We start from the raw sequence: 12,117 nt of genomic DNA, 5'->3' as shown, positions 1-12,117 counted from the left end.
TTAATCCTACCTTCCTGCTATTTTTATTATCCGTCCAGTCCCCTTCTTCTCAAGGAGCAAGTTTAGATCTCTTTTGCAAGTTTTTTTTATATACTTTTTATTTTAATTGCCTTTCCTACCAATTTATTCCATATGTTGCTTCTCTTTTTGTTTCGGAGATACGATTTTATTTTCCTTATTCACTCCATATTCCATAAATTGTATGTCAACATATATATCCTGGTGCTCGAAACACTTCCTGTTGGTATATCATGATAGCTTTTAAAAAATCTGACTAATCATGATCCCTAGGGAGAATAAAATCATCTAGCTCTAAAAATCCCCCATCCCCAAACTTCAACTTTGTAGTGCCCTATTTAGAGACTTTGCTTAAGGACACTGATACTTTTTTCCAAGCAAATTACACAGGCTTAATCCGTTTGTTATGAAATTTGAAGGCAGATTTCATAACAATGTGAAAGTTTGCAGATTTCAAATGTTTAATGAAGTTTTATTATTTTCTTCAATAGTCAACTTTTGGAATAACACTGCATAATGTCAGTAATGACTCTGAAAGGGAAGTGCAATACTGTTGTCTCCTGCTTGTTTTTACATTGCACATACCTTTTTTTTTTTTCTCTAACAAATCAGTGGCCATGCTGAGTCTGTCTGTCTGTCTGCGTTAAATTTGGACATTCTTAGTGCTGAAGGTGGTAGCTGGGAAATGACTGAGTGCTTTTCACTGTTGCTTTCTGATCTTTAGGCACTTACACTCTTCTTACAGTTGGGGGTGTTTTAAACACAGAAATCTTTAGCCATTACTCCAGCTCACAGAATGGAGTAACACCCTCTGTATTGCTTACAGATGTTCTCAAGCTGATGAAAGTGCCTAAATACAGTTCTCAAGAGCCCTTAACCCAGCTCATCTGAGCCCCCAGTGCCAGCCAGGGCAGCGATCTTTGTCCCCTGGATGCAGCTGCTGAGCAGTGCTGCCGGGGCAGCTGTGCTGATGCACAGCCACTCAAGGAGGGCTTTCACCCATCTGGGTTTTGGGCTGTGCCTCAGAGTGCTGTGCAGGGAGAATTAGTGGACGAGAACACTGTCAGGCTCATAGTGTGCCAGTGCTAAGTGATTCCTGCAAATGCGAATTTCTTAAAGTACTCCTACAAAAAGGATGGTTTGAGCATTTATGCTGGATGTATTTGTTTACATATATGCTTCCCTTTGTGAAGGAATGTAAACAGAAATAGCCTAAGTCACTCTTCAGGGTCTGACACATTTACAGTCCTTCCTGGCTACTGATGACACTGTTGAAACACTCCTGTATGGATACAGACAGAGGAGGGACCATGGGACAGCTGAAACAGGTACCTGCAGCTGTAGCAGCATGTCTGCACAATGTAAGACCAGACTTCAGGAGCGTGTTCCTTGCTGCAGTGGAGACAGCAGCATGTGGTGCTGGCACTGTACTGCCCCTGTGTTCAGAAGATTTCCCTGGAAGGGGCTTCAGAATGATTGCCCAGAAGGTCCAAACACATTTTTCTAGGACTCATGATTTCCAAATTGTTTCACATTTCTCCTGTACATGACACTCTTGCCTCTCTTCAGGTAAATGTGTGCTAACTGTGGATATTGGTTTTGTTTGGTTTTTATTCTTTCAGAGAACCTTTGGAAGCATATATTTATTTTGGTCCTGTGTATTACCAGAAACTGAAGCACATGGTGTTGGATAAAATGCATGCAAGAGCTCGAGGACCCAGAGCAGTGCTCACCAGGTATTGTTATAGGCTAAGCACAAAATTCTTGTGTACATCCAGAAGTACTCCCAGCTGATTGATGGCTATAGAACAAAGTTTGTTTACCTTGTGATACTTGGCACAAAATGCTAAGAGCTGTTATTACACTGTTGCAGACAAAAAATTCTCCCAGTAGACTGTGGCAGGAGGTTGTTCTAAAGGCCCAGGTGTGCTCTATGTGATCCAAAACTTGAGTTTGCTTCTCAAGCTTCTGCTAGCAGCTGGTAAAAACACCATCTGCTGGTTCACAGTACACACTGTGGGCCCTTCCTGTCAAATTGCTCATATCATAGGTATTTTAGGCAGTATTTTAACATTTGTGCTTTTACAAAATCACTTATGAGTAGAAGGAGAAATTTTTAAGTATGGTCTACTATTTCAACATACTTTTGATAAACCCTTTGGGGAAATTGAAGCCTCCTGTTTTTACTGGTGCTACTTACTTTTTCTCCTTAAAGCCAAGGTCTATGTCTGCTTGCACTTACGTTCTAAGTTTCTGATATTCCTTGCTCACAAGAAAGAGTTTAGTGCCACAGGCTTTGCTTTGGGGATGCTTCTAAGTGGTGATTTAGTTCACCTCTCTCTGTCACAATCGGATTATTTACTAAAACATGACAGAAAATTAAATTCCAGCTAATCTTGAATATTCTAGCAAAAATTATTCCAAATGTCCTTTGTCAGTCTTTCTGGGCTATTATGTACACCCTTATACCTCACCTCCTGCATGGTGGTACTCTTCTTTGTGACCAGTCAAAATTTCTACTGATTCTGACCTTAGAAATCTTTGTACTGTTTTTAAGATGCAAGCACAGTCATGTCTATCCCACCCTTACTCTTCCCTATAACAAATGTGATTCATATTCTTTAATTCTCAGTTTATTTTTATGCCTCTTGCCATGTGAGGATCCACTTCTTTTCCTTTGCCTGGCTGCACAACAGCTCTTAATAAGTGCAGCTTCTATCTGTTGATGTGCTATTAGAGAGTGGAGGGGCAGGTCTCTGCTGTACCTGATAGAGAGGTATCTTCCTCTTTGGCTTTTCATTGCATATTTCCCATGCCTTTGCTTTCCAACCTCACACTGTCTATAGGACAAACTCATGCTTTCCATGGAAGTAAATACCAGTGGTTGAACTGGGAAAGAAATCATGAAAAGGTTGTGTAATTCTTATCTGAACTTTTTCATCAACCACATTGAGAAAAGCAGGTGTAGCACAACCACAGCTGCTTGCTTAGATGAACATAAATTATATTCCCAAATAAGAGGCTGTCTGCCCCATTTTCTGTTCTTCAGTGTGTTAAGCATTATATTGGTCCTTCACATGAAAATGAAAACTCCCTGTCTTAGCTTACAGTACACAGGATTTACTGGAACTCCTGGCTTACCCAAATCCCTTGATCTGCCTTTGTATTGCCTCCCCAACTTCTCAGCTGTTTAGAGATACTGAATTTAAATGAAACTTAAATACCAAGTCAATGTAATGTTTATATGTAAAGATGAAGGTTGTGTGATTTCCCCCACCCCTTACTTTCTGCAAACTCTTTGTTCAGTCACTGGCATCACACTATGTAACTAGGCCTCCTTATTTGACTTTCAGGAAAGCTAGTGGATGTTCAATTTATGCTGCCTCTTGACTAGTCTTTCAGGAATTTTCTTTTTTCTCCTCAAATAATTAAACATTTGTTATTGCCATTGCCTCTGCTGCGAGAGTCTGCATTGCCAGCTTTCATATTCGCTATTGTTTTATCATCCTTTGCACTTCCTGGAGAGTAGATTCCATCTAACATTCTTTTTTGATTTTACAAGTAATCATGTAACAGCTTCCAATGTGGAATTTGGCTGTCATTGCCTTGAAATGCATTTTATTATATATCAAATGTACCTTAAGTGACAGAGCAAAGCTGTATTTCCATCTGGAATAAGGCAGAATACTGGAGCTTCTTGATCATCACTGATTCTAACTGTTGTTCTGATTAAAACAAGACTTTGCAGAATTGCAAAGCAGAACTCTTTGTTAACACGGTCAAAACGCACCAGGATGTTGCCCTCTGGACTGGTACTTGAAATGCAATCCTCAATTTCAATGCTGTGGGAGTTGACAATTAATGTATAACAGTGGTGGTGTTGCCCAGATACACAGTCCTGCTAAATCTTTTTAATAGATAAGCTGCTGTTAATGCTTCTTACAAGAGAGCAGTATCAGCTTTCTGTGTGTGTAGCTGTTTTGATGGACACTGTCAGAGCTGCCACCTGTGTGTCTTTTGGACATGTCAGATGTGCCAGGTCCTGTTGTGCTGCAGGGGAGCAATGGGACAAGCACCGGTCAGGGCTCCTCTCTGTGCTCTGGGGCTCTGCAAGCACAGGATGCCCTCCTCCTTCAGGCAGTGTTTTTTAGGTAATGTTCCACTTCTTGGAGATCAGTGTTTCAGCAAACAACTCCATTTCAAGCTAGCCACTAGTTGTCCCTGGCAGGCACAAGGGAGATCTGCCGAGACCATGGGGGTCTTATTTCCCCCACTGGCCAGTGAAACAAGGAATAAGACCATTCAGCTGAACCCACTGTTCTTGCAGAAAATGCAGAATTAGTGCAAATAAATTCTTAATGTGCTTAAAACACTGAAGTTAATTGTTTATGATTTTTTTTCTAAAGGCAACAGTTAAATAGAATGATCACTTAATTTTTTTATTTAAAGAGTCACTGCATTTTATTTAGCATTTTAAGAATTTACATTTTTCCTTAACATTAAAAATATCTCTTTTTAATGATACTTCCAATCTTTATTTTCAGGAGTCTGCTTTGTTTTCTGATGTTGTATTTAGAGTAAAGAAAGAAGTTAGTTGCCCAGGGCAACAGCTGCAGTGTACATGTGTATAGAGGGAAAGGGGAAGGACAAATGCTTTATAAGTACTGTTTTAACATTTTAAACAACTTTTTGTATGAGGAATTTTAAAACTCATGTGAGCTGGAAGAAGAATCTGATAATCTTAGGAAGCAGAAGATAGACTCATTTCAAAGGCTCAATCTCAATATTGAAATTTTTGGTACTTTAGAAAACTACTTTTTAGGTAGGCAGGATTTTGTTTTGTTTTCTTTCAATGAGATCATGCTGACAGTGGGAGTGAAACTTAACAGCTAAAGGTTAAATTTGGTTTTGTTTTGGTTGTGGGTTTTTGTTGTTGTTGTTTGGGGAGCTTTTTGTATTTTTTTTAATGGAATTTCATCTTCCTTAAAAATCTTCACCCTGTATCTGTTGGAAGACCCGTGGCATATCTACCCATGGAGTTGAGACCCCATAACTTTTCCAGAGATTTTATCCTCCCATAATTGAGTTGAGACTTTATTTGGGCTCACATTTATAAAGCTATTTTGTCATTTTGTCCTGTAGAACAGCACCTGGTGAAACTTCTGAAAGCAGACTTGTGCATTAAATAGTATTATAAAAGTCAGTTCATAAAAATAACTTGGGCACTTCTAGCACTGTAGCAAATGCCTGATTCATTAGAGGTCCAAACTTCTTCTAAAATCTGCCTCTTGGCACTTCAGAAGAGAAACTGCATTCACCCCAGGGTTAGTCCTTTAAAGCAGCATCTGAACAGTGATGGTGCCATCATCTGGGGAGGGGGCCCTGAGGAGTTTAATCAGGATGTAAACAACTTCTATCCATTCTCCCCACAGTGGGAAAAACAGAGGGTTATATGAATGAAAAGGACAATTTGAATTAGAAGCAGATTAGTTTTAAGGTTCCAGTGTGGTCAGAGTAAGAGAAACTACTTCCCCCTAAAAACAAATACAACTTGCATCTTTAGAAGATATTTTGGTCTGGTAATTAGGCTTACTTTTTACATGTTACAAAAGATTATTAGATGTTGAAGGCTTTTATAAATTCTTTTCTCTGAGTTTCAGGAAGTTGGCAAAACCTTATTATTAATATCTTTAGTAAGCTTAACAAATTCTGTTGTTTGAAATAATAGAAACAAAATATACTCCAAAACTATTGGGCCAGATCTGTCATTGAATATTTTAGGTGTATTACACTGCTACAGGTGTCAGAAACAGCACATAAACATGAGGTTTCAGGGAGCAGTGAAGCTCAGTAACATCTTTTAAATTCCTTCTCTTTGCTGTCATGTTTCAGGGAATATACTGAGACGGAAATATTTATTAAAATGCATGCAGTATATTTGTGCTGCAGGAGTTCAGGACTGGTTTTGCCTCATAGTTTGCTCTAATATTTGCAACCTAAGTACTACATCACTGTGCTGGTACATGAGAGTAGAACTGATACTATGAACTTGCAGTATGACAAACAAGAGGATAGAAATTTTGACTGTGTCCAACAAAAAAATTGACTTAAGCAGTCTTAATGTTAGATAATATATGATACTTTTTACCTCAAAATCTTTAGTGTATACTTGATTGCTTTATTAAAATTTTCCTCTAGCACCATAAGGACAGTGAGTCCCCTCGGACAGTAAATAAGAGTTTGACTTGTGTAGAGGAACCTACAGAACACAAAAATTAGTCTATTAATCATCATACATGAAAAAAATAAACTAGATAGATGTCACTTTAAAAAAAAAATAGTGTTTCAGTCACGAGTTAGCAATATGTGTACTGTTTGTTTGCTGATTTATTTTGATATTCTCTCACATATCAAAACCATCTTTATTTTAGAAATTAGCCTTAGCTGTAGTTCAGCTGAAACATTAGGTTGATGATTGATTCATCAGCTGCTGAAAATTGTTTCATTTTGTTAGCTACAAATGATAATGTCTCATCAAGAAGGAGTGCCAAATCTGTGTCCAGATTGTCTTGGATAATCTTAGAAATCTTTTTGTTTTCGCTTATTCAGCTACATTTTGTGAGGTAAAGATCTGTGGCCTGATGCTGCAGTTGCCACTTACAGAACCGCATCATATTGCAGGTACAGGAGCAACATGTTTGTGAGATCAGCAGTTCTGGTTGGTAAAGTCCATTGATGCTGTGCTGTTCCTGCAGTTTGAAGGCAGGCTAGAGTCACAGAATGTATGTTTTTGGATACTTACTGCATTTTCTCAAATACTTATTTCAAAGGCAACCCACTGAAGGTCGATCCCGCGATGGTGGTTTACGTCTTGGAGAGATGGAACGGGATTGTTTGATAGGTTATGGAGCCAGCATGCTTTTATTGGAGAGACTGATGATTTCAAGTGATGCCTTCGAAGTGGATGTTTGTGGACAGTGTGGCTTGCTGGGGTACTCTGGCTGGTAAGTTTTCAAGCCCCTCTGTGTAATGGAACCTTGCCCTTGGTTGCAGTACTTCTCAGTTTTCAAGTGCTCACAGGCACCAATTAACAGTCCCATGCATTTCATTTAAAAGCAGTGTCAATGTTCAAAATGGGTATTTGGAAAATTGGTGACAGGGAATGATTCTTTATTGTGGTCTGGTTGAAGTTAGGACTGAATTGAGTGTGTAGTCAATGGGCCAGGGATATCTCCTGTTGTGGGGGCACAGGTATTCTCTTCCACAGCCAGGCTGTTCCCTTCAGTCTGTCTGCTGTCCTTCCATCCCACTGCTGACTTTCCATCCCACCCGTGCAAAGGATTATCAAACACCCAATCGCATATAACATCTATTTTTTGAAAAGGGGAAAACAGCAGTGTCAACATACCTGATGCTTCTGCCATCAGAAATGAGGTTACTGGCTGGGCTAGTCACACATCTGGTACAATCCCATGTTGAACCTCCCAGGGCTGAAGAGTGAGAGTGGGCACAGAAGAATAGGAGAAGAAAGCAACATTCCCTGCTTTCCTGTTCTCTAGCTATGGAGCTCATAATCCCATGCATTTGGCTTTCTTTAGCTGTGCCCCTCCCAAATGCCTTTTGCTTTGTCGTCTTGTGAAACAAGGAGTTCCTCCTCAAAGCATCAGACAAATGCACTGATCCCATGTTGGAGCCTGAGAGAGAAGCAGCTGTCTGTTTGGAAATTCAGCTGGCTTCTGCCTAAATGCCTTGTCCCTAGGAAACCTCTCTCTAGGCTGGCTAATGGTCTTGCTGTCTTACTCTGGCACCTAACCCAGTACTGAGTTGGTCTCCTGCAAACAAACTGGTTTTTCATGTAGGGGAAGCGTAAAACTGGATGTCAAAGCTGTGTGGAGCTCACCACAGGTAGCACACTGGGTTTTGCTTTAACCATCTTTTCTCTTCAGCAATTTTGAGATGTTAGATTTAAAGTTGCCCTGTAGCATGCTGAAAATACACCACTATTATTAGAAGATAGACAAGCTTCTTTTTATAGTCTTGGAGGTAAGGGAAGTGTTCTGCTTTAACCTGGTTTTGTTCTAACCAAGCAGAAAACAGACACGTGAGACCAATAGGAATTTGAGATACAATGTTCTCGCAAGCTTTGCAAAAACAGGTGACCTGAAATCCCATCACTAAGGGAAGAAAAACTAAATGTTCAAGTTCAAGTTACAAGTTACTCTAATATTTCTGTTGGGGAAAGATGGAGAGTTGGAAGGAGGAGGAGAAAGATTAATTTCTAAATCTCAAAAGGGCACAGTTGGAAACATGCCTTATCTTGGATATCAGTATCAATCTATTGGGAGAGGCAGGAAATTGGACTTTATTCACTTCAGTGCCTCAAGAGTGATTTTTCCATGATATAATGAAGTAGGAAAGTAAGGTGTATTCTCAGTTTGTAGATGTGTAAAAGTGACAGCTACTGTTTCTGCTCTTGGTCAGACCTTTCTTCTGAAGCATGTGGCTTCTGGCCAGAAACCAAGCACCACGTTTGTCTGCTCACAGCAGCAGCAGTTCTGCTCCTGGTGGAGCAAAGGTTCAGACAGAGGTGGGTAAACGTGTGTAATCCAGAGCAGAGATGAGGCTTGCTCTGGGCATCCTGTTGTGATTGGTGATTTTCAGCTGGGCATGGTCCTGCTGGCTCTTGTGCCGTAACTCTTTTTGAGAGTCCTGTTTTTCTTGAGTGTGTGTTCAGTGTATGTAAGAAGTGAGGCTTTTTTCTGACCCAGGTCTCTTAAAACTACTGCAATGCAAATAACAATTGTAGGAAGTAGTGTGAAAGGAAGGACATGCCATAAGTCAAGGAACCAGCCACTTGTAGCTGTGTAAAGCATTGCGTTTAAAAATTCTCACATGCAGATGTGGCTCAATTATTTTTTCAATAAGACCTTGACTTAGAGCAGTCCTTTAAGATTTTCAGAGTCCACAGGATGTAAAAATACCTTGAAAAAAATTAGCAATTTGAACTTTAGAAGTAATACTACGTTTTATTTTTAAAGTCTTGCTAATATATTTCTTTTTTTGAAGTTCATAGCAAAGTTTAGTAACTCCTTAAATTATCATGAAAGAAGCTACTGTTTCAGACAGAGTCAGACATTCTTGCAATCTGATTCTGTGAAAAGCTGTCTGATGTGTGAGAGTAATCAATAAGAGAGTTTCTGCTAAATTTTATACTGTGTCTACCAGTAGCTGAAGCAAGTGGCCCTGTAATGAGCATCACAGTAGAGACCAAGTCATTAAGAGAAACTTCCAAATGGGCCTTTTCAGTGACTCAGGCATTAATAAGACATTGCTGCAAGAAACCTTTTAGAAACATTGTTTGTGGCTAGCATTAAGGGCACTTGTCTTGTGGAGGATGAGCCCTTCCTCTCAGACAAGGACTAGCCCCTGGGTACGTTTTTCTGCAAGATAGTAACAGCAGATCAGTGTTGGGGCCTGAACTGGTATTTTCACAGGGAAGGGGGCTGTTGTGGCAGTGACAGAATTTATCCCTGTAAAAAATGCAGTTGAAACTTACTATGATTTACTGGGTTTATGCAAATTTTCCAACTTTGCTGTTGTACACATGCTCAGGAGCAGAACTCCACTGAATGCAATGAGCAGAATTTGGTCCTTTTTTGATGATAAGTTGAGGAGTTATTCTGATCTCTCCAGTATGTACATTTTAAAATACACATGAAGAAAAAATTTTGTTACTAGTCCAGATTCAGCCTTGAATGGCACAGTTGCCTTTTCCTGACCAGTTTAGTGTCAATTCTAATACCCCGTGATCTTTCAAGTACTTGTTTCTGTGATCTCTGTTTGTTGGAGTTTTGTGCACCTTTCTGGGTGGTCCCCATCTAGTACAAAGCAGGCCCAGAATGATGCATGTAGCTTTGAGCCTGGGTGCAGTGAGTAGTCTCTCCTCCTCAGTCCTAGGAGCTGTAATCAGATGCCAGACATGTGCCCATAGCAGAAAGGTTGTGTCTCATCAGGCTTCCAGAGCCTGCAAGGCTGCTCCCATTGAGAGCAGCTGCTTCCTCCCCATCACTGGAGAATGGCTCCCATTTAGGTCATTTCTCCCACCATAAAATGTACCTATCCTTATAAATACAGACTAGGGGAGTAGTTATAAACCTGCATTGGCTGTCAGCCTCATTCTGTACCACAGAAGCCTGCAGGAGTTTTGCTAATTCTTCCTTAATTGGATCTTCAGACTGTTAAGACTTTATGCCAGAAATACAAATTTGAAGCACAGGAACCAAAAAAGAGCTTTGTTAGACCATTAGGAAGTGCTGTGTTTTTGTGTTCCCAGAGGAATGTCTTTCTCAACTCTCCAAAACCAGAAGATGGGATAGACAGGAGAATGAAGAAATAGGGAGGTTGGAAACTGATTTTTATAAGAAACATTTTCTACCACCACTGAATTTGAGTCCCAATACTGTAAAGATGGCTGACTAGCCTATTTATTCTTTATATAGTCAAGGTTATATCTAGATGACAAAAAATCCTTTTCCCCCTGAATTTTAAGATCATTAGAGCAAAGAGCACAAAGAATATGTGTTAAAGCAGTTTTACTGGCTTTCTATCCTGACTAAAGTTTAAAGATGTAAGATGAGAAGTGCCTCTATTCTGGAAAGTGAAATAATTTGAGACATTATAGGGTGAAATTGCATATTAAAAACCTTCTTTCTTCCTGACTACGCTTTTTGTGACATACATATAACACCAAAATTGGACCATTAACCATTTTTTTCAGAAACACTTGGCTATGTTCACCTCCTTTCTGTCACTATGCAGTGCTGAATTTGTGTTGACATTTATGTGAGTGCTGAAGAAGCAGAAGTCAGTCCTGTTAGCTCTTGAGCATTGTGATTGCTCTCCAAGAAAAGTGCAGGTTTAACATTAGGCTCCTGTTGACTTCAGTCAAATTATTTAAGGGCTTAAAGCTATGACTTAAGCACTAAAATGTGTCTCAGGCATTTGGTGCTTCTAGGACTGTGGCCAGTGTTTAAATGCAGATGAACAAAACATCAGTAGCTAGTGGTAATTGGTTTTTTTTCAGGAGAAATTATGGGCCAACTCTAACTTTGTTTTTGTTTGTTTCCCTAGGTGCCACTACTGCAAATCATCTTGTCACGTGTCTTCTCTGCGCATACCTTATGCCTGTAAACTCTTATTCCAAGAACTGCAGTCCATGAACATCATACCTAGGCTAAAACTAGCTAAGTACAATGAATGAACAAGATGAAAAAGACCCAAAAAAGTACCTTAAGAGATTGAAATCCAGCATATCTAACTGGGAGGTTTTTGTGGTGGACAGGAATAAACTAAAACCTGAGTGAAGGGAGGTGCAAGACAGTAGGAAATTTTTCTTACATATCCTCCTTGTTTTTAAGCTGACATGGAAAAGTCTGTCAGTAAAATATACTAGGAGCAATTCTGAAGCCTTGATTAGTCATGAACAGGACGTCTGGGAATTGTGGAATAAGGCCGTGGTCCAGCAAAGCACTTGGATCACTTCAAACAATCCCATGCTTGCGTTTGAAAAGGTCTTTGCTGGACTAGGGCTTAAGCAGAGCTAAATACACATCTTATTCACAGAGGTTAAAAATGTTTTCCAAACCAACGTAATAAAAGTTTTAAATAATACTGGCTGAATATGTTGATAGTTGTGTAAGGATGGTAAGGCCTTATAATGTCTAAACCATTTTCTGTTCCTAAAGCAGTTTGTTAAAGCGTTAAAATTTTCTGAAGTAGTGTCAATGTTAGAGAAATGAAACTACTTTTTCGAGAGCTTGAGATGAGACATTTTGAGTGAGATTTCGACATGTGGGTGCATTTGTATGCAAGCAGTGTTGTGCTTGTACAGGTGATCTGCTCTCAACTAAATGTACGCAGTTTCCATGAAGGTCGGGGGGGAGGTGACTGCATATGTAGCAAGTGCATGATACAGCACACAGATATCCATTCCATTCCTTCTGAGGGTAGTAGATCTGATAATACACTGGCTCAAAGCCCTGAAAAGACAGGCTGCAGACACTGGGTAATGATGTGTAATGTCAGAGGACTCTAGAACTT

The 12,117-nt window shown here is 39.7% G+C and overlaps 1 protein-coding gene across 2 annotated transcripts in view; it reads left to right on the top strand.

The window, feature by feature from the left end:
* Positions 1-11,832, top strand: part of POLR3B (RNA polymerase III subunit B) — a 72,829-nt gene extending 60,997 nt beyond the window's left edge. The window contains exons 26-28 of one of the 2 annotated variants that reach the window (XM_010410477.4): positions 1,641-1,754; positions 6,849-7,022; positions 11,149-11,832. In XM_010410477.4, the coding sequence (XP_010408779.2) occupies positions 1,641-1,754; positions 6,849-7,022; positions 11,149-11,278 (418 nt within the window). In that variant the 3' untranslated portion in view covers positions 11,279-11,832. The remainder of the gene's footprint in view (positions 1-1,640; positions 1,755-6,848; positions 7,023-11,148) is intronic. The other variant, XM_010410478.4, reaches the window with a different exon arrangement.
* The last annotated feature ends 285 nt before the right edge of the window (positions 11,833-12,117 follow it).

This window comes from Corvus cornix, chromosome 1A (genome assembly GCF_000738735.6).
Source record: "Corvus cornix cornix isolate S_Up_H32 chromosome 1A, ASM73873v5, whole genome shotgun sequence".
In the NCBI taxonomy this organism is placed as follows: domain Eukaryota; kingdom Metazoa; phylum Chordata; class Aves; order Passeriformes; family Corvidae; genus Corvus; species Corvus cornix.
The sequence above is the reverse complement of the archived record's forward strand: the minus strand, read 5'-3'. Positions and strand labels throughout refer to the sequence as shown.